Below are 23,886 nucleotides of genomic sequence, written 5' to 3'. Positions count from 1 at the left end.
CAGAAGGCCTCAGCCGGCATTGCTGAATACCATGGTTGCCTAATTTTAATTCAATCTCATGTCTTTTTCACCCACCACAGGGCACATCCTGCCACTTTTTCTCAGTCCTGATGGTTCTTTTTCCATCCCTGCTTTTACCCTTTTATCACAGGCTTTCCGTTTTTCTCCTTCTTTCACATTTTTGTGCCTTCAGCTTTCTTGCTCTGGGCCAAAGTTTAATGAGGAAAAATAAATGCCTGTTTCCAAAAATGAGTGCCAGTGGCTTCCACCTGCAACCCCTGGCTCAAATTAAGCACAGACTGCAACATACGCAGATGGAGACCAGAAGGCTCTCCTAGCTGGCAAACGCTATAATTCCTGTAAGCAGTCTAAAACAGGAAGCTTTTCCTTGAACTGTTTCACGTGTATTTGTTAAAGCCCCAAAATGCATGTTAGTCGTGTAATCCAAGTGTATGCGATTTTAATAGGCATTAAAAATCGAGACTGTTACATCCCACAGACAGACGTCCACTAGCCGCTGGAACCAGGTAGAGCTGACGCTGTACAGAAGCCCGCATCTTATGCCTGCTTCGCAAATACAAGTAGCTTTAAATTTAGGTTACGCACAAACACCCCCACCAAAGTATTTCTCTGCCTAGACTCCTGAGTCAAAAAATGGTAACTGCCCCTTCTGTAGTATCATCCACACATTCTGAAAGCAGTATCACCACATGGCTGGACAGTTATCACATACAATACAGTCATCAATGGCCTATAGAATAGCCAGAGGCAAGGCACCACAGAGCTAAAAATACACCGATGGAAAAACCTCAGAACCAGTAACAAGATGGCGCCTCTGCCTATCTCCTGCTGCGTTGGACGGAGTGGAAAGAGGGCCTGTTTATACTCGTTAGTCTATTGGACATTACAGACTGTCTTCAGTGTTATTACCACCACCTCTCCCGAGCTGCCTTCCGTTCAGCCCTTTAGACTGATATACCACAAAGCTGAGATGTATGCTTATCTGACAATCAGGGGACACCTTCATGCTTTCGTTGTGTATGTGTGCTAAGAGAACTTCGGGAACCTAAAATGGCAGTGACTTTGCGAAACTAACGCAGCGGTATGAACTTAACAATGAGCAAATGCATAAAACTCAATCTCATTTAAAAACTCTGATAAGAATGGTCGCACTAGAGTATAAAAAGATCAGTTGCTCAGCCGCCACACAGCCTACCCTGGAGCTGCCTCCAAAAGTACACATGCACCACTGCCAGATGCTTTCAAGCCAACCCTCCAGTGCTTCATTTATGTAAATAACCAAATAGGTGCATGGGCCCAAAGTTTTTCTTAGGAGCCCACACTTCCCCTGCCGAATTTCAGGATTGTCGAATTCCAAAGCTGCCTAATCCTGATTCCACCTGCACAGTTTTTCTTCCACCATCTTCAACTTCTTGTCTCTTTATTTCAAACTTCCAAGTTCATTTTCATACCTGCTTTCTCCTATGACCACTGTTTTCCTATGTTTTTCTTCCTCTGCCCTTCTTCCTCCACTAACTTTCTCTCAAGTCTGATGATGTGAAATAAGTACTGGTCCCTAAAAATGAGTGTTAGTGGCCACCCCGTAACCACCGGCACACCTTTAACATTGTGACACTCAGGGCCAGATGTATCAAGGCTTTTGCGACTCGCAAAGGCCGAAATTCGCAGAATTTCGGCCTTTTCGACACGCAAACGGCCTTTTAGCATTTTTTCATATGTAAGAAAAAATCGCAATAATTTGCGATTCCTTATTTTGCCATAGCATTTAAGGAATCGCAAATTTTGCGATTCCTTAAATGATATGTATGTAACATTTTGGAATTGCGATTTTGTGTTAAGAAATCGCAAATTACCACCAACTTGTAGTTGGTGGTAATTTGCGATTTCTTTTAAAAATGCCCTATTTGGCATTTGTAAGGGTGGCATGTGAGGCACATACATGCCCATAGGGCATGTATGTGCGCCACATGCACCCACATGTTAATTTCAGGGCTGCAGCAGGGTGTCTTTGAGACACCCCTGCAACCTTGAAATAATTCTCAAATTGCGATTAGCTAATTGCGAATTCGCAGTTTGAGAATTATTGCACTATCCTTCCTATGGGCCTCCTGGCCCATAGGAATGCATTGTCAATTATTCCTTATTTGCGAATTCGCAAAATGCGAATTCGCAAATAAAGAATAATAAGGAATCGCTAAAAAATAGCGATTTTGTACATACATTCCATTTTGCGAATTCTAAATAGCAATTCGCAAAAAATCGCTATTTAGAATTCGCAAATTGGAATCTTGATACATCTGCCCCTCAATGACTCTAATGAATAGATATACTTTTGGGGCGCCACAGCCAAAAATTAGTTAAAGATCCTAAGAGACTAAAAAACAGTATTTATAGGGCCAGAATCACTGTCAATATACATGGGGCCAGATGCATGAAGCTGAAATATGTTCGCAAACGCCGAAATTCACAGAATTTCGGCGTTTGCGAACTCACTTGAGCAAAATGGTAGGTATGTAGCAAATTTCAGTGCAAAATAAGGAATCGCAAATTTGCGATTCCTTATTTTGCGATTGCATTTAAGGAATCTCAAAATTTGCGATTCCTTAAATGCAATGTATGAAGCAAAAAAAAATTGCTAATTGTCCTTAAGGAATCGCAAATTACCACCAACTTCAAGTTGGTGGTAATTTGCGATTTTCTTGAAAAATGCCCATTTTTGCATTTTTCAAAGTCCCATGTGATGCACATACATGTCCTTAGGGCATGTATGTGCACCACATGTGCACCCATGCTTATTTCAGGGGTGCAACAGGGTGTCCTTTGGACACCCCTGCACCCTTGAAATTATTCTCAATTTGCGATTAGCAAATTGCGAATCGCAAATTGAGAATAATTTCATATTCATTCCAATGGGCCTCCTGGCCCATAGAAATGAATGGGAAATTATTCGTTAATTGCGATTACCAATTTGCTAATCGCAATTAAGGAATTTTAAGAAATCTCTAAAAAAAATCGCGAATTTCTACATACATACCATTTTGCAATTCTCAAATAGCGATTCCTTAAAAATCGCTATTTGAGAATCGCAAAAGTGTATCTTGATACATCTGGCCCATGATTTCTGGATTGTGGTCTGTAGAACTGGATTCCAAAGTCCATTATACCCTGTTCTGTTGCATAATATCCTACCCTATGCCTGACCCTGACTTTTGCTGAGCCTTGTCCCCTTCCCCAGGTGCCCTGCAGGGACAGAACACCTCCTTAAGAAGATATTGCTGTCAAAAGGCCTTTTAGGGGATTCTTCATGCAGCCGAACAAACCTTCACAATTGGGCTCCTTCAGTCGACTGAGACAAGTAGACAGCAAAGGGATTACATCATCTGCTTCAAAACACACCCTGGAGTGAATCAGTATGAAGTGTGATTACCATTTACCGTTTCAATGACACTTCCAAGTGCCTCTGAAGTATCAAATGTTGAAGAGGGCCAGCAGCGTTGACTTCATCGGATGCCAGAGACTGGTCTACGGAGTCAACACAGCAGCATCCACGCTGAGAGGCCAGCCCGGTGAGCTGTGGTTTACTTAGTGTCACCACACTAGCCGGCGGCTAGCCCAAAGCTGGCGTGTGGAAGGCCCGCGCTGGCTGCCAGAAACAAAAGACATTATTGTGCTCCGCCGGCATGGCGGGTGGATCTGAACTCACAGAAGAAGGCTGTCATTGCTCCTCAAAGCGAGCAGGCTGGAATCTAAGGTCTGCCGGTTAAGTTCGGAATTAAGGTGCCATTTATTTTTGACAATTGTGGAATCTGTAGCCCTTTGGCAATTATTTTCACGTTTTCTGATTGACCGAGGTGTTCATTGGAAATTCTCACTCATCCCTTTCCATTGCTGAAAGGCTGCTTTCCTAGTCAAGCATGAGCCGTGCGCCTTTTATCACAATCCTTCCACAAAACACTGACGAGAGGCGGTCGAAACAGGTGCAGTTTGTGATTTTATTCGAAGTGATGGGTGAGAAATAGACCTTCAAATTACACGGTAAAAGCTTGCCAGCACAATTTCACGCTAACACACTTATAAATGCGGTTGTACAGAGTGTAATAAGCTCTTTATTGCCACTGTTGAGTGTAGGCAGGGGCCATCATTCACCAGAGGTGAAACCTCAAGTGATTCATGATGTCTTCGACTGAGGTAGTTAATAGCATACTGACACCCTAGTTTATGCCATTGTTAGATCTAGCCTTGAAACAGCTTTAGCTGTTTCGCCAGCGGTATATGTAATAAAATAAATTCATAAGTAACAAAATACATAGATGTATTCATACAAAGAGTAGTTCTGGGTCAGCAGTCTTCATCCATTGCTATGTCATGCTTTTGCCCACCACAGCATGTAGCATGGCTCTATGGAGCGAGCCACTTCATCCACTGGCTCACTTGGTACTTTGAGTGGCCGCATTTGCTTGATTAGGTGTGTACATCCAGCTGAAAAGAAGGGCACTTTGGTTCCAAGGCTTGTGGGCTAATAATTTACATTGCCAGTGCTCTTTTCTTCCATTTCCATAGCCTTGTAGATTTTCCTAGTCATCACTGTATATTTGCACTGTGAGTTCACATTACAATAGTTCAAAGTCATGTGCCCCCTTCTTGCATCAGTTGAGGGAGAACGACCGCTGCTGGATTTGCGACATTGAACAAGGGGATTTGGCTCACATCATCTTCCGCTGCACAAAGGTCAAAAAATTCTGGAGTAGAATTTTCGCCTTCATAAACAAAACCCTAGGCTGCAAAGAGGAGTTTGCTACACTCACCACCGCATTTTTAACTACAGAACTAGCCGCGCAAGGAGACAGTGACTTCCTTGATCTCTTACTAACAGCAGCGGCAAAACTAGTCCTCAACAAATGGAAGGACACCTCCAAGGCCACCTCCAAGGGGCGGCTCAATTGGGTGACATATTTAAGAGAAGCCGATAACACAGCCCTACGGAGCACACCGTGGAGACAACCAAACAGGGGTATTTGGGCGTCCTTAGACTGGCTCCTTGCCCCATTCGAACCCCCATAAAAAACGAAAGTCAAAATCACGCACAGTGTGATCACCACCTTACCCCCCCCCCCACACACCTAAAGCAGGCTCCATCCCTCTCTCTCTCCCTGGGAAGACATTGCTATCTAGCCAATAGGACGGATACCGCCGACACTTTGTGCCAAAGATTACATGTTATATGTTAGTTGTGTTTCTTTTCCTTTTTATTTTGTGTTGTATGTATTATGTGTCAAGAAGTAAAGCAGGGAGGGCCAGCACATCTGTATTTGACTCTCACTGCACCATCAACAACCATTTAAGACGGATGTTGTACCCCCCTGTAATGACAAAGCGATGATTATATTGTGTTATTTGTTACATGTTGTAAGCAGAAAAACCAATAAAAACATTTACAAAAAAATAATCAAATATTCTGTGATGTGGATAAAAACAAAAAAAAAGGGTTGGACTAATGCCGGGAAGCACCTGTACTGTTATGTTAAAATAAGATGCAATTGTTATTTTTTTATTTAACATTTTTAGTTCACACATGTGTCCGCCAAGTTTAGGCAATAGTGTGTCTTCTTTTCCCCCTTTTAATTTTGTGGCATATTGTAGGTTGGCTTAGCACCTCACACTAATCCAGCAGACCCTTTAAGGTGATTTTAGTGGTCTCAGGCAACCATAGAACGCCCTCTGCGTGGCAGCTGTGGGGAGCAGCCTTCAGGCTTAGTCCAGAAGAAGTGTTAACCGGCTTGTTTTATCAGAAGTAATCATATAGTGTAGGTTAAACGAAAAAGAACCACAAAGTGTAGTTATAAAAATAAGTATATTTGTTATACACACTATCTACCACATTGCTATGTTACCAGCAAGGTCCAAGGGACTCACCAATTGCAGGAGAGTCAGAGCAGGCCCCAAACAAGCAGGGGAGCCCACTGAAGCCAAAGAAGACCCTCAATAGGACCCATAGGCCGAAGGCACAGGAGTTGCAAGAGGACCTCGAGCAGCTCACCAAAAATTCAGGCCCACGGTGCAGCAGATACGGTTGGGACGAAGATCTTGACAGGAAGAGATGCTGGAGGCTGGAGCTTCTTGTAGCCTGAAGATCTCTGGAGGACAGAGTCGACAATCCTTGGCAACAGCAAGTCTTTGCAGTGCATAGGGGTGCTGTTTCAGCAGCTCAGACGAGGGATACTGGCCTCAAACTGTCTGAGAATACAGTTCAGGGAGTGGCAGAACCACCAACTGTGGTGCTGAGCCTTCCAGAGTCTGTAGGATGTCAGGAGCAGCAGACCGTTCAGCTTGGTTGCAGTGCCTGCAGATGCAGGGGAGTGACTCCTTCACTCGAAGAGAGATTCCTTTAGGTGTCTTTAATGCCCACAGGCCTGGAAAAGAACCTGGGTGAAGCACAGGTGCAGACGACGAGACCAGGAGCAGCAGGAGACTTCCTTGGTGTAGACTTGGTACCTAGGCGAAGTCCAACGCAGTCCAAAGTGCCTAGACGGTATAAGTTGAAGTGGGCAAATCACTTAATCTCCCTGTGCCTAACAAAAACAAGCATTTGCAATGCAATAGGGCTCGCATTTGCGAGAGTTTAAGCTATTGGCATTGTAAATGACAATGCCTTTTATTTATCTGTTTTGATAATAAACACATAAATAAATGGCACTGTCATTTACTATGCCAATAGCTCAAACTCTTGTAAATGCGAGACCTATTTCACTTCAAGAAGAAGCCGCCATTGATTTAATTCGGAGATCCGTTTTGAGTGGATGTAAGTGTTGTGGTGTTGGCTCGGTGAGGCCAAGAACGTAGATTTGGATGCATCTGGCACATCTGGAAAAATGCAGGGCACAGACTGCTCCCCGTTCCGTTCTAGGATTTCTTGCGGAGTCGTTTTAAGGCATTGGCAAAGTGGGCTGTGGCCCAGAGCCCCATACTTTCAGGGGGCCCTGTTCTGCAGAGAGTCTTGCCTTGATGACCTTGAATAATTCTTAAACAGATTGTTTTATACGGCGTTTTCCTTTAATTTAATTTTAATGTGGCTGATGTGTGGGAGTCTATTAGAGACATTTTGCAGAGAAATGTGTTTTGGTTTTCAACACTGTGCAGCATCCATAAAAAAATATTCTTTAATAAAAAACCAGGAGGTCACTAATGAGAAATGGGTGGGGATTGCAGAGTATTTGCAAAAATATGAATGAGCTGCTGCTGTGTATTGTAATATTGAAAATACGTCACTATTCTCGAATACTAAATGTAAACACATTTAGAATATGGATCAGTCTGCCTGTGCACTGCTGTCAGTGACCTGGCCAAAGAGGGCATGAAACAGCTGTAATTGGATCTTTAATCTAAAGCTGTTCTGAACAGGGGCCCCCAAATTACGTTTGGCCCAGTGCCCCCCAAAATCCATAAGATGGCAATGATTTCTTGGGCTTCTAGTAAAGAGTGAGTGAGTGATTGGGTGCAGTGGGTGACTCGGGGGGAGGTGAAAATGGCAGGGGACCCTAAACGAGGTATCAGAGTAACCCTTTAAAGAGAGAGTGAGTGAATGTGTTCATGGGAGCGGGGAAGAATCAGGTTGAGCATGCAGCGGCGGCTCCTCTGCTAAGGCGGAGAGCGTCGCCCCACTGGTCTCTGAGCAGTGCAGAGGAAAAATAAAATAACAGAACGTTATTATCATTTAATTTTTAGTAGGAGCCATTTTAGGGTGGGCTGGGTTCGCTTCAGAGGGAGGAGGAATGGTTGGTGCACCATAAGTGCGCATAACGATTTGGCCAGCCATCTTGGGTGGGAGGTGGGACCCCTGTGCTCCATCTCACTCACAGTGGTTGTACATCGAACAAAACCCGACCAAGAAACTCTGGAGAAGTCTGCAGCGGCAGAGCCTGTAGGATGGAAGACAAAGTTCTGGCACTTTAGCTCATAATGCAGGATTATTTCTACTCAGACGCCTCGCTTGCGGCTTACTGATGAGTGTCAAAAAGTAAATACCCTCCAGAAGGCAGGTTATGTAGTGCAATTAATTATTTTCTTCTTTTTGCCACTAAAGGAATCAAAACAACAGCCAATAGCACCCTGAGGCTAGAACGTTTAAAAGAAATGGTTTGCAAAATATGTATTTGCTGTTCTTGCTGTCTGTAACGATGTGTCAGCTGTATGATTAAGAAGTTATCTGGAATTCCAAAACGTTTGGTGAATCAAATCTTGTAATCTTTTAATTGCCGCCCATTTCAGACTTCCATGCTGATTTGTAATCATAGACGTAAAAACTTCTGCAGTACATGCAGAATTTAAATTGCAAAACACCATTTGTTCAGCTGTTTGACAGACCAGCCCATAAAATCAGAATACATGCAAAACTGAAGGTGCATCATATTGAATTTCTTTTTCAGCCATTTTGTGTAATGAGCCGTGCACACATATAATGCAAATGGTAAATTTACACCATAAGGCAGAACCTGGACAACTTTCCAGCTTGGATGTTACATTGTTCTAAGAGCTAAAATTGTACTGGCTTTTAAAATGCTGAAGGCAGCTGATGATCTGTTATTGGCAAAGCAGTGCATCAACTTAACACATTCCATTACACAGGGCACTTTTCAGTCATCTCATGAATTTATAAATGTACCCAGCTGTGAGCCGTTCCCTGAGACTTGTGTTTTAACTAGACGTGTTGCACTTTCCCCATATCCTCTGTATGGCCCTTTGGTTAGTATAGTGCCTTGAGCTATGGTTGATAGTCTTGCTAGAGCTAGCTCCCAATGTTGGTCACCACAAGCTCTGGTAAGTCTGGCCCTCACATTTCTCCGCTAGCACCCCATTAAGAGCTGTCTTCCAGGACAAGATGAGAGCACCTCTGTTGTCGCTCAGGCGCAACATCAAAAGTCTTCTGGTTCCCAGAGATACAACTCTCTTCAACCAAGTACACCCCCACCGTTTTCTGTGCAACCCGTACAGTGATGCGCCACATTGCAGGGTATGAGTCGCTATGAAATGCAATAATACAATAGAATACAAGCTTTATGTGGACGTTAAAGTATATAACACCAGTGACCGTCTCTATGCTTCTCGCAGGTGGCCCTACACGCGTGCGGAGTAGCCACGGATATGGTGATCGAGCACTGCATCAACGCCAGGGCTGCCTTTGTCGTCTGCCCGTGCTGCTACGGTTTTATCCAGAACACAGTCAAGGCTACGTTCCCCAAGAGGTAAGTCCTCCCTGAGCCCAGTTCCTAGACATATAAAAAAAGCAAAAGCAAAGAAGGCCCTTGTTCTAGAGTTTTTCAGAAAGAGGCGTTGAACAGTGCTTCTCTCTTACAGAGATTAAAGGATGTGTCGCCTAATTAATTTTTTATATACCTAATGCCAAGAGTAGCTCAGTGGCGTGGGAAGCGATAAAATGGCGAGTCACAAAAATCATCTCAAGTCTTGCAACAACACACAGCACAGGTATTTTCGCACCCGAGGTTAGTGGGAGAGGCATTAAACCCAGAAAAAAAATGCTGAGATGGGGATGAACTGAGGCTGACCACATTATACATCAGTCTTTCACCATGGCCTCCTGTTCTGAATTATTGGAGGCCCACTAAAATAAATAGGAGATTAAACATGGTATGCTCCGGCGCTAGGAACAGATTGAGACCACCCTAGTTTCTGCCTTGCTATGCTGGAACAACCCCCCGGAAAATAAAAAATATGCTTCGCTTAGCGCTCTGTCACTGTAAGGCTGATTCTGTTATCTACCTGTGTTGCTTCTGTTGCTGACAGAATGTGTTTCCTTCTCTTTTTCAGTCATCGCTTCAAGGAAGTGTTATCCTACAAGGTATGTTGGCTGGGCGGCTGCGGTTTACGTATTTCCAGGCCCTTTTCATGTTGTTCCTGTTGTTTATGTGGGAATTATCTGCGTCTCTCTTCTAATTAGAGGGATGAGCGTGAAGCGAAGTAGCGTGTTTTGGTGTTTCGTGCCACCGCACATTCCTTTCTGTGATGCGTGTTTTCTTTTATTAAAATACCCGTGGATCAAGTTTCCATTGTAAAGGTAAATAGGAAACACGCACATTTACAAAAAAATGTTCCCATGCCAAACCAGTGAAGTGTGAGTCCGTCTGATCTTGCCACACCTTCAGGCACGGGTGAAGCGAAGACAGGCTTCCCCGGCCTCCGCGCTTTTGGGGTGGATGGTGCGATCCATTCTAGGTTTCCTTGCACCCTTGGTGCCCCATGATGGTGCTTGGGCTGTAGGCGATTAAGGGTATAGGCCTTTTATCCCTCCCGTTTTCCTCCATTTGTTTAACTAGAGACAAGAAGTGGCCGGATAAGGAGGTCTTATAGGACTGATAGCTTGATGTCTCCCACAGCCAATATGAAAGATCAGTCAGTCGATGCCGCAGGGGGAAGGGCAGGGTCGCATTGTCTGGGACAAAACAGAGACCTGGGCACCAAGATAAAAGTGGCCCACGTTCGTGAAGCACATAGTTCAAATAGTGCTAATAATGGGAAATAAACAGTAAGAACTGCCCCGTCTACCCACAAAACCATCCCAAAACTGCTAAAAACAATGCCCCACACACTGAACCGTCAGACCAGCCCATCGGGCACTGCCTGATTGCCCTATAGGCCAGTCCGACCCTGGGGAAGGTCAGCCTATTGCCCGAGGTGGGCGAGCCACTTAGGGAAGTGAGGTTAAGAGTTGTTTTACATTCATATTAGGTTTAGTGCTGCGTTTGTGTAAGCACAGGTCTATCTCATTAACCCTTCCAGAATGAGGGGCTGTCAATATCTGAGCCGTTCCACCCACAGTACGCTCCGATTTGACAGGTGGCAGATAGCCCGATTCCAGAATCTGCAGCAAGGCTGATAACAGCGAAAGTAGGTTCAAATTGAATGGTTGAAAGAGAAATGGAACAGCGGTTGGATGGTAGTTACTGGGGTTTAAATCCAACTCCCATGCGAGGAGTGTTGGGGTAGCACAACTCTGACAACACAGGGGTGGTCTTAACTCAGGGCGGACTTGAGGCCCCTGAACTCTGAGGCCTCGCAGGCTGACTCAAGGGAGCTGGCCTGAACTCCCCTCGTCCCCCCATCAGTCAATTTTGATCCTCTGAAACCCACCTGGGCAGCTGCTAGCTCCCACATCCCCAGACACATGAGCCCTGGACCTGCAGGACAGAAGCAGAGTGCACTGCTGCAAAGTAGCCTAAGCCACCTACTGATGTTCACTAAACGCTCTGATAAAAGCTGCTGATGTACTGCGGATCATCCCTATATTTGTATTTTTGCCTATTTTATTATATGCACAAACTAGAGACCCTGTTTTTATTGATGGTTACTAGTCTTTGTTTGTATTTTACCTACTCTATGTAACCATTGGATGTCTTGTTCCTCTTTGTATGAATAGACCACTAACCAAAAAGCCATGTGATTTCCACTGACTTCAGCCAGCACCTTTTCAGTGTTTTCTATATGTATGACTAACACTAAAATCCATGCCGCTGCAAAGACTGCAGCAGAAACCTCTCTGCACCATCACTAGAATCTCCATAAGCACCAAACCCCTGTCTGCCCTTGACTACAAAGGGTTCTGTACAAACTGGCCAATAACATTCGTCACTACCCCAGCTTCTAGTTACCATGACCGCTAAGCACCCGGAAAGTTCAGCATTCCTATTGGCACTTTTCGGCAATCAAGGTCCCCTCTAATTTACAGGGTTCCTACTAGATCATCTTGTCGACCTCCCCTCCTCACGCCTCTGACACTAGCACTCTACTCTTCTCTTCTCAAGAAGTGGCCACGACCCCTCCCCACCACTCCCCAATCCCCATGCACATCACCATGATCTAACAGATATACCTATGCTCTCATTATTCGCTAACCCCAACCTCAAATCTCAACTCGCAACCAACAGCATCTTCGGGTACCAGGCAAGCACAAGGAATCTTCATCCTACTCTCCCCCAGAAGCCTCCCCACCCAGTCCAATCCTATCTCAGAAACCCAGCACTCTCTTTACACCCTACCATCCTTTTGAAAGTAATGGTCCTAACTCTTTCTGTACTAAATCCCCACCAAATCTCTCCAAACATGCCACCAAAAAATACAAACACAAGATCCTCAAAGAACACTCAGAAGCACTAATAACCGACATCTATCACAGCGCAACCCATGGAGACCTCACAAAGTACCTCATTTTCTACTCCAAAAGAACTGCCAAATGGAGAACCAATTTCCTACAGAACCTACTAGTAACCAATGTCACCAACATCCCATATGTGTCCAAACTCACCATATCCCCCTCACAAAGGTTTGCTGGCAAACTATTAATAACAATCTCCAAAAACGGAAACATCCTCTCTCAAGCCACAGAACACAATCGTCCCACCTTTAACTGTCTCTTCCCCACCCTGTCCCCTAAACCCCAAACCCACCACCCCTCTCTTCAGCGCTGAACTCTCCCTCCTACCTTCTTCCACGCAGTCGAACCTGCTACCCCCATTCCCCAGACACCACCCCCACCTCACCCTACAACCCTCACCAATCCCTCTAAATACCACATCTCCATTCACGATCCACCCCCCTGTCAGCCACACACACTCTACACTAATATTCCAAATACCAACCAAACAGGTTCCTTTATCCTACAACATCAGACTAGACCCAACTTATATCCTAGCCTACAAAGACCACCAATCTACCCCACCCTCCCCCTCTGAACCAACCACAGCCCAAATGAAAACCTCAATCACCAGCCTGGAGCTTAAAATGAATGCCATAGTAATGAAATCACCGCTTTATGCAAGGACTTAAAGTCCAACCTCAGTTCCACCTCCTGATTTGTTTACCATAAATCCTCGCTCGGTCACCTCTCACTCTACTCCCTGGCTGACCATCCCTCTCAAACAATATCATCTCAAACCAAAACGTGCTACACCTGACATGTCTCATAATGAAGTGGAAGCTCTGATCAACACATATGCTGGCCACAGCCACCAACCAATCCTCCTACCACAAAATCCCAGTCATTGTCAGAACGAGCAGGAGTCCTATCATCAACCGTCCTCCCAAACCACCAGCTCAACTCACCTCCATACAACTCACTCCATCAGAACCGAAAGCATCAACCATATTAAATTGCATGCTCTTAAACTGTCGGTCAGCATCAAAGCACGCCACAGAAATAGCAGAAAGTATCCTACTTCACAAAATTAACCTATGCTTCGTTACGGAAACTTGGCTGAACTACCACTCTTCAGCCATCTTAATTGTCTTCACCCCACCAGGTTTCTCAATCATCCTTTGCGACCGCAAAAGATGATAGTGGTGGTCTAGCGATCATACACAAAAACAACCTCCACCTGACACCTTCCACACAATTGAATACTCAATCTTTGAATACCTAGGAGTTACCTTTCCTTTTAAAGGCCCAAACTCCTTTGAAATTCCACACCATCTATCACCCTCCAGGTAAAAAAATCAAATTCTTAAAAGAAACAACGTACCTTATAACATAATCTCCTTGAAAGAGTCCACCAACATTATCCTAGGAGACCTAAACTTACACCTGAATGATGCCAATGACACTACTTTAAAGCGCTAGACTCCCTCCTAGAATTGAAAAGTCTCACTCAACACTATAAAAAGTAAACCTACAATAAAGGTGCAAACCTTAACGCTATCATCTCCAAGCATGATGACATATCCCTCCACTCCATCCTTCCCATGTACTGGTCCGACCATCACCTAATTCTTTTTGACCTTAACATCAAGCAACCTAAGCTACCCACCCAAAACCACCTTCTGAACCACTGGACAAGAAATATGCACCAAATCCAACAATCAGAGCTAGAATCCCTAATCAGCTCCCAAATCATTACCACATCTTAAATGACCACAACTGACAAATTAATCTCTCACTACAACACTAAAATGACTGAACTTCTTGACACCATCGCCTCCTTAAAACTAAAAAAATCAAGAAGTGCCCCCTCTAGATCTTGGTTCAACACAAACCTTAACAATGAGAAACGACAACTCAGAATGACAGAAAGAAAATGAAAAAATCAACCCTCTCTAGCTAATCTCTCACTCCTCCGGACAGAACCCTAAAATATAAAAAGCACATCTACAAAGAAAAATCAGCTTTCTTCAGAGCCCTAGCAGATCATTCCAGAAACCGTTCCAGAGACCTATTCAAGATCATCAAAAACCAAACCTCCTCCATTTCTCATCATCTTTCAGATGTTTCCACTAAACGATGTGAAGAGTTCTCTAAATTCTTCGTAGACAAGATAACAAACATTGAACTCTTGTTAGACCTCCTCCTCCAAAGACCCTGCACCCGATGATGGCCCCCCACATATCTCCACACCAGCTGATGTTGATCTCTACAATCCCACCACTTCAGAATACCAGAACTACAGTGTTAACCACCTCCATCCAAAAAATAACGCATCCTGGTCCGAATTTGCAAATATATCTGAAAATGAAGTCAGGAAAATACTATCATCCTTAAAGCCAACCTCCCACCTCTATGACCCTCTGCCCTCCTCCCTTGTCATAAAACTCAGAAACATCATAGCTCCAACCTAGACAAATATCATCAACTCCTGCCTATCCAGTGGCTCCATGCCGACCTCCCTTAAAAAGAGAGTGCAATCCTGAACATCACTGATGACCTACACAGATCCCTCGACGAGGGGTATGCCTGTCTCCTTATTCTCTTGGACCTCTCAGCGGTGTTTGATACCATCACCCACAACACCCTTCTCAACACCATCTTATAATGGGCAGGCATCAGCAGAACACACTCCTACAATGGTTCTCATCATACCTGAATGAAAGATCTAACCTAATCAAACTAAACAATTCCACATCAACAGTAACATCAGGCAACCAAGGAGTCCCCCAAAGATCAATCATATCCCCTACCCTCTTCAACTTCTACGTAGAACCTCTTGCACCGATCCTGAAAGAAGACAGAATTGTCTACCATCTCTATGCATATGACACCCAAATGTATAACAAAATCGCTGAAATTCAAAGGGACCCACCACCTCAACAACACGCTCTACCTAGTACACACCTTGCTCAATAAGAACCATCTTAAATTAAATCCCAGTAAAACCAAACTCCTCCTCATCCAGCCTAAAAACAGTCCCTACCTCATCCACTACTGGATTGACAGTCTACCTGCACTAAACTGTAAACTATCACCCTCTGTCAAATCTCTAAGGATTACTCTCAACAAAAGCCCGACTATAAAAGAACATATTTGGACCTCTGCAAAAAGTGCCTTGTACACTTTGAAACACATTACAAAAATCAAACCTTTTTTCCGCTCTGATGACTTGAAGACCGTAATCCAATCCATTATCCTATCCAAGCTGAACTACGGCAACGCAACGATTACTAACACCCCAAAAATACACCTTCTGCCAATGAAGGCTAGATTCAAAGCAGCTACTAGACTGATCTCTAGAAAGAGGCAATTTGAGCACATCACCCCGACTCTCAAGAAACTCAAATGGTTACCAATTGAAGCAAGGAGTATATTCAAAGCATTCTGCATAGCACACAAAGCTCTCTACTCTGGAAATCCTACCTACCTGGCAAACAAACTCACAAAGTCGGGCCAAAACAGACCTCTACAAAGCCCCAACACCCTTCTCCTCATCCCTTCCAAATTCAAGACAACTTAATCCCTCTCTCGATCCTTCTCGGAAACGCCCCATGAATTTGGAATGCCCTTCCTCAGGAAAATGAAGCACATGTAACTCTTGTAAAGCCTCATTCTATAGTCATAACTCCTGTAATCAATGTATACGTAATCTTGTAAAGCGCTCTGATGCCCTTGAGTCTAGTTTGCGCTATATAAAACTCTAAATAAATAAATAAATAAAGTTTTTGGGACAGCAAACACCCGTGAAGCAGTATAGTAAGGGGAATAGGGCATTGGAGGCCATCAGGTAGCAAAGGGGTCTCAGGTTATCGGATCCCAAGACTTTGATCTGTAATGGAGCAGTCAAGCTGAACTAGCAGGAAAAAATGAGCTTATGTTATGCTGCATAGAGCTTTGCTGAATCATCACCTAGAATAAATGTCCGAATCTGGAGAACCACATCTTTAGGAGGATCTATAGGTGGTCTGGCAAAACGATGCAAGATCTTCCCATGATCCAGGTAAGTGAATAGATGTCTCCCTTTCATCCAGGCATCAACACAGTTGATACAGAATGTCCTACATTGGTGAACACTCCTTCTGTTTCCAAAAATTGGATCCCATTCCCCGATACTTATCAGGAACAAAGAGAAGTTACTCAAGCATTGTACAGTATTGGTAATTTTTCGATTATATCAATTAACACTCCCTACTGGACTTTGCACATCCACAAGATGGCAGCCGCAAACTTACGCCCAGATCCATGGTGAGAACGGGGTCACCTGGGCTGCTGGTGCAAATGCACAGCGGCTATCAGTACTCCTGATCACCACCGTGTTTTGGGGACCTCCTCGACAGGGCGAACTTCCAACCCACCCCCTACCAATGCCCACCATCTACTGCACACCCCCAGAGCGGGGCACACTTGGCTTTGGCAGCATCATAGCTGGGCGATGGGGAGCCTAACCTCCTCTGCCCCTATACACGGCCACCATTCAATGTCAGGGGTGCAAGGAGCGGGTGCCTCTCCCTGGCTGGTGGTTCTGATGCCCATCTCACAACATAGGGGGAAAGAGTGTCCACACTGGAGGACAATAAGATGGTAAGTCTTCAAAAAGAAGTGCTCCTACTGCGGAAACGGCATGCGGACCTTCAGGCCCACATGGAAGATTTGGATAATCACTCTTGCCGGAACAAATCATAGTCTGAGGAGTGCTGACCAAAACTGCAAGTGCAGATATTTGGGAGCTACATCCGGCCCTGTTCCAGCAAATCCTCAGGCGTGAAGAGGCGGGAACCTACAGCTCAACAGAGTCCCCGTAGTGGGCAGCCCCGGTGGCTATAATGCACAGCTGCCAGACAACTTAGTGTGCGTTCATGACTTCCAGCTGGGTGAGGGAATCCTCAGGAAAACCAGTGACTCAAACATCTTCTGATTTCAGGTGCAGAAAATGTCGCTGTTCAAAGACTTGTCAACTAGCCAATCACTGAATTTTTGCACTCTAAGGAGATCTCGTATGGCTGGGGTCACCCGTTTCAGATTATCTTTCTCTGGGAGAGCCAACTGTACCAGCCCAAAGCAATCCCTGAGGCACGCCAAATCCTCAGAGTATCAGCAGAGGAAGTCCAGCATTTGCCCTGAGGGTCCACCGTACCATAACCAAACTGCACGTCCTACTGGCAGCTACACTCTAAACCAACCATGTGCTCATGACCTGACCCCGTAGCACAATAACATGAGTGATTCTGGGCAAACTATCATTAGACACTGGATATGGATCACCCCAACCATCAGCATGTTCATTGGCATGGCCACTCTCCATACACCAATGATAAGCAAGGCCTTCCTCTCCTCCGAGTAAAACCGGGGCAGGGGAGGCGTTGAAGCAGACTCCCTTACCAGCAGATGGACTACTACAATGCAACAGACTGAAATCAGCTCTATGAACACAGTTCACAGTTTGATTAACCATGGACCTATTTGGTATAATGTTGTTTCTGTTATTGTATGGGATTGTTCTTGGTCTACATTCTAGACACCATAGTCATTTACACTGTCTGCCTTACTATAACACAAGCCTATCAGGCGCCCAAGCAGAAAATGCTTGCTGCCAGGGTTGTAGCAGACACCCCCGCAGCCCCATTGTGCCGGTAGGGGCCCTACTCTTCTATACATAAAGCTCCCCCCAGCTCAAGGTTATTGATATTGCCAGGGGCCCCATCATCATCCCCTTAAGGTTTGCTTAGGCCACTGCTCTCTGCCCACTCTTTTCAGGGTCCTATCCTGGGTTTAGCTCAACAGTCACCCCCTTTACTTTATTAACAGGGAGGTTAAAATACCCTTCCTTCTTGTTAGAGGCCTTGTATTGTATTGTATTGTATGTTGGATTTATATAGCGCTTATCACCCAGGGGTCTCTAAGCGCTTGCCTTGGGAACCCGTCCTGGCTTTTCCCTGTGAGATAGCCCCTACAGGGCATCCCCAAGGTGAAAGCCAGGCATCCCGCCGCGGGGGCCATTGTGGAGATTAAGCAAGCTTAATGCCCAGAGTTGCAGAGTGTGAACCCATGATTAGGTCAGGCACCAAAGCGAGATTTATCGAGTCCGTGCACATTTGAGCTCAAGACCCTGCCGCGTCGGGAATTGAACCCTGGTCCCGGGTCTGACCTCTGCTTCAGGGTCTGCCTGCTCTAACCAGTGAGCCACACTTCTCCACCATGCGACCAAGAGGACCACGATCCTGTCATTCTGGGAACGCAGTGGAGGCAGCATACGTTTTCTCCAGGAGACACATCTTGTATTGAAAGATGAGACAAGCATGAAATCCCATTGGTTGCCCTATCAGCTTTGGTCCTCCAGCAGCAAAGAAGGGTGGGTTCTCCATACTTCTGTCCTGGGGCTTTAAAGGGGAGGTTATCAGCAAAATTGCCAAAATCAAGGGTCACCTGCTGGCATATCATATAAAGATAGGTACCTGCTATGTTACGATAGCATCAATATATGCTCCCAATGAGCAACAGGCACACTTCCTTGAGGAGGCTTTGTCGGTCCACCGATTCAGTCATCCCTGCAGCTGGCGACCTAAACCTAGTGATGAATAACTAGATGGACCGGTCAGGCTAAAGGTTTGGCCAGACTAGAGCTGGCTCAGCTAGAGGTCTGACATGGCTGCAGGAGTGCTTCTTCAAAGACTTGTGGAGGCGTGCACACCCAAGCATTAGGACTACACATTTTAATCAGCAAAAAACTATGCACGCATAGAGTGTTTTTTAGGCATTCCAGCTATTCAGATCCTGGTCAAAGATGTAGGCATTGGCCATAAGTCACTGTAAAACCATGTCTTCTCTCACTAGTTCTTCATGTAGACACATTATGCATAGCCCCTAACACCTGGTTGCTGCGAGATAGTCTAATCCAAAATACGAGCAACATTAGTGCATTAAGCAGCATGATGTCCTCATACCAAGGAGGCACCCTAGCCAGCACTCTTTCTAACTTTAAATTTTGACCAGTGACACTGACTCGGATCAAGAAAACTTTCTGGACACTCGTCCTGTGTGAACAAAGAAACTTTTTGGGGGCCTGTTTTTTTTAAACTTCACCCTCCATGCCTGTCTGCGCGACTGTGCCTTTGTTCGCCCTATACCCATGTTTGACTATACTCTGTACTGCCTATTTGCACATAATTTACTTGATGTAAAGCGCTCTGATACCCTTGGGTCCAGCTATCGCTATATAAAACTCCTAAAATAAAAATACCTACAGAATCTCCCTCCTCACTATTGAGGCAAAACTCTTTTTTGTTTGAATCTGTCTATTGAAGTTTTTTCAATTATACAGTACAATTCTATAGCAAGAGATGGGTGACGCGGCATACAGAGAATACATGATGGAACATAATCTTTACAAAACAGTGTGATAATCATGTAATGCCAGTAATACGGTAGACTCACAATATCGATTGTTTGATGCAAAACTCATCACTAGAATCCTAGCAATCAGACTTAACCCATACATGCTCGACTGCTCACTCCAGACCAGGCAGGTCTCATCCTGAATAGGCAGTGTGTAGACAATGCTAAACTCATACTCCTCATCATCAATAAAGTTCATTGGTCAAACTGGGAAGCTCTATTACTAATGATAGACGCAGAAAAAGAGTTCAACAGGGTACACTGGCCTTACTACAATAACACCTTGCAGTATTTTGGCTTTGGGAACAAATTCTGTTGATGGATTCAGAGCCTGTACATGGAGCCACTAGCTCAGGGTGTCCAAAATGACCCAGACATTGGGAGGGGGGTTCCTTTTGGTGGTGTGATCATACCATAAGCCTCTATGCAGATGATGTTGTTGTGGTGACCCACTGTTCTCCTTGCCTGCTGTAGTGACAGAACTTTGCTACTTAAGCGCTAGTCTCAGTGTTTGAAGTTAACCTACAACAATCAAAGATCCTCAACCTGTTGGTGCCACAAATCCATAAAGACCATTTGTGCACCCAATATCCCATCCCATCACAGAGATTTCCATCCTCTATTCGGGGGTATAAATGGCCATCTCTGCATCCAAAAAAACGGAGATTAATTACACAAGCCTTCTTAAGCAAGTGAGGTATTACCTACCAAACTGGCGCCCTCACCGACTCTCATGGCTAGTCAGAGTGGCGGCAATAAAGATGGCTATTTTACCCAAGGTCCTGTTCTTGTTTCAATCTTTCCCATTGACACCGCCCAATAACTCCTTGCGATCCTTACAGACTGAAATTAATATGTTTGTATGGGATGGGAAGAGGCCACGAACGAATAGACAGCTTGCATACAGACCGGCAGGAGAAGGGGGCCTGGGGATCCACAACATTACACAAAACCTCCAAGCTGCACAGCTCTGGTTGATGGTACAATAGAGGAGGGCAATGTCAGAAAAACACTGGTGTTTCATGGACCAAGCCAAAGCTGCAATACACATTTGGAATGTCCCCTCGCTACTCCAAAAACAGCAGGCGAGGGGCATGTATTCCTCCCCTTCACCAAGACGACTCTGACGGTGTGGGTCAGAGTTGCTATACGTGGGGGGTTAAGTGTGTTTCCCTTCATCGATTACTCCTATTCTCACCAATCCGGTTTTTACTTCTGGCCTACAGACCGAAAGCTTATTCCATTGGCAAGAGGCAGGCCATAAAAGGATAGGTAGTTTATACAACAGCAACTGAATCGTTCCCTTCGACAGTTTGAAGAAAGACCACGACCTCGCTGAAGCAGATTGGATACAATATGTACAAATCCGACACTGGGTGACGCAACCCTCCATTAAACCTCACAGGTCACTAACACCTTTTGAGATATGGGTATTTCTCAAACGCAACAATCGATGCCTTATCACAGAGGTCTATACCCTTCTAGTGCAACCCCCGCCACTAGACAAGAAAGCAGGATGGAGGCGAAGCTGGGTTGCACTCTCACACACAGAATGGGAAGGCCTCTACTACCGAGCCAAACACACATCTTACAATGCATCCAGCACCGCTTTGAAAAGTTCAGAAGTGAACCACGGAGCATAATGGGGAATGTTGGAGGGGATGCGGGGGCACAGGCACTCTACTGCACCTTCTCTGGAACTGTCCACAACTGGTCTGGTACTGGGGAAAAATGCTGGGCGGTCTAGACAGTCTTCAAAACTCCAATTCCTTCTATTCCTGTATACACACTACTGGGTGTACCTAATCGCTTAACCTATCCCCAAAATCTTTTGGAGGCTGACAGATGGCTCTCGCTTTAGAAGCAGCGCACCAGGCTATCCTCTCCCTCAGGAATACTGAAAGGGTCCCAGATTATACTACATGGCTACATAAGCTATGGTTCATACTTGGCATGGACATACTGCCACTTTCAGCTGAGATCAAGCTCGCGATCTGGACGCCCTTTATAGATATTCTCTCCGCAGAATTAATTAAACTAGCCTGCCCCAATTATCTTAAACTGTTGCATATAATTCCAGGCACCTAGGAGACACAGCGGCTGGGCATAAACTACCAAGGGCATAGTGCAAGGCACAGGGCATACTGATATTGCAACTACAGGCCATATGAGAATATTTGCAGTGACTATTCTGAATATCTTGTTTTTCCAAGAGTGTTCAGTGGATATGGTTCAGTTCATGGTTGGGGTTATGCTGAGCAGATACACTGTACTAATACTGCTGGCTTCCAGGTTGTAGGCCACAGAGTTGTGTAATGGTTTTAGGTCTCACTGAGCCAATGCGCTTGCGCATTGCTCCGGTGAGATTCTAGTAAGCGGTCCGAAAAGTCTGCCAAAGCGGCGGATTAGACACAGTTCATGTGAGACAAGCGCGTGCACGAGGCCAGCCACTTCACACACCACCATTTGTCTGTGCCTCGGCATCAGACTTCAAAGGCTGCCGCTCCCCCCAATCAGACTTTAAAGGCTGCCGCTCCCCCGCCCCCACATCAGACTTGAAAGGAATGCGGTCCCGTTCCCCCGCCCCCCACAGCAATGCCGAGAGCTTGTTTGTTATTGCTCACATTACCAAACTCACCGTTTGCACGATTACTGCCCGCACCTAGCCGCAACACCCTCCCTGCCCGCACTAAACTAATACTCCCTCTTAGAATAACCTCACCTTCCACAGGATCCCTTTTAGTAAGCTGATTATACAATGCCCATACCTAGCCATTATTCTTGCACAAATGCGCCTACCATCACGGCACAAAATCCTACCAGCCCAATATTTGACTTGCCCTCTCACGACCCTATTATAGCAGCACCCTTTTGGAATTCCTCGTTAGGATACCGCATAACAACCGTTGCTCACAAATATGCACCCATAACACTTACCCGAACAATATACCACTCGGCTTTGATAATTTATCGACGGCTCGTGCATGACTCCTGCACTTATGTGTTTTAAACGTTTGTGATAGTTTTATTACACTGCACTCTGTGCCCGCAAGTGCACCATGGATGCTTGAGTAGTGCTCCCTTTCCTTCTTCGTAAAGGGCATATTGTTTATGTATCCCGGCTCATGCATGACTCCTGCACTTATGTGTTGTTTTAAACTTTTGTGATAGTTTATTGACACTATCTCTCTAACCGCAAGTGCACCGTGGACGTTTGATTATTGCTCACTTTCCTCCTTTGTATACGGCTAAGTGTTCATGTATCCCCGTCTAAATCAGTCTCGCTCTTCTTCCCCTTCTCCCATCTCGATGCCCACCCGCCCATCTTTGGATCCTACATCGGGAAAACAACAAACTGTAAATATATGGCTACGTCCTGTGGTTCCGGGGTTTGAGGGTCTGTGGTTCGGAGGTTCTGAACCCGTAAAATGAAGGTCGTCGGAGATAGACGATTTTGGTGTCAACGGACCGCAAATGACGAGTACGGTGTGTGCGAGTGTTCTCGTCAAAACCGATCAATGAGAACACTACGTATTCAGGGATTTCGTTTGAACCCTTGGGTTCCATTTTGTGTGCGGCAGCCATTTTGTGTGGTTGCCCTCACATAGGCCGATGACTATGGCTGAACGAGTCTTTGGGACACGCACACCTTAGCTGACTTTTGCATGACCTGGCCGAACTGACTCCCTTGCCCGAGGCTGACTTCGCTGAGCCAGTTCCTTGTTAAGCAGCTGGTCAGATAAAGATCAAAGAGCAGGACATTGCCTACTTTATGATACATGCACCCACCCTTCTATCTTGCTTCTCGTCTGTTCCTGCTCCTTCCTTTATGGTTCAATCACTGATTTGGGTTGAGGTTTTATGATGGGTTTGTCCGGCCTGATCGAACAGGAATGTTGGAATTTGCTTGGTCATTTCTGGTGGGCTGAACAACGGAAAGTAGGATTGTCGTCATGCGATATGTTTGAAATGTCACGTTTCTATTGGACAGTTTGAATGTAATTGATGCTAGCCTGGAATGTGATTTTTGGCATAAAAGACCATGCTCCGCTCATTGAATTTGTGCAGTCTCTAGCGAACCACCCGTGTTGTGCTTCGTAGACCTCTGTTCCTGGTTGCAGCCAATAAATTTGGTCTTTGACGTCATCAAGAAGTGTCCCGTGTCTCTGTTTGCCAAGACAGGTGAATCCGAAGAAATCGGGCGTTATCCCTGGCGCCGCTGGGTTCTAAAACCCGGTTCTTCAGCTGGCGCCCAACTAGGGGCGACT

The 23,886-nt window shown here is 45.3% G+C and overlaps 1 protein-coding gene across 1 annotated transcript in view; it reads left to right on the top strand.

The window, feature by feature from the left end:
- Nucleotides 1–23,886, top strand: part of GSTCD (glutathione S-transferase C-terminal domain containing) — a 991,325-nt gene that overhangs the window by 762,681 nt on the left and 204,758 nt on the right. The window contains exons 9-10 of the mRNA XM_086962035.1: nucleotides 9,127–9,260; nucleotides 9,844–9,874. Of these exons, the coding sequence (XP_086818161.1) occupies nucleotides 9,127–9,260; nucleotides 9,844–9,874 (165 nt within the window). The remainder of the gene's footprint in view (nucleotides 1–9,126; nucleotides 9,261–9,843; nucleotides 9,875–23,886) is intronic.

This window comes from Lissotriton vulgaris, chromosome 3_1 (genome assembly GCF_964263255.1).
Source record: "Lissotriton vulgaris chromosome 3_1, aLisVul1.2, whole genome shotgun sequence".
In the NCBI taxonomy this organism is placed as follows: domain Eukaryota; kingdom Metazoa; phylum Chordata; class Amphibia; order Caudata; family Salamandridae; genus Lissotriton; species Lissotriton vulgaris.
The sequence above is the reverse complement of the archived record's forward strand: the minus strand, read 5'-3'. Positions and strand labels throughout refer to the sequence as shown.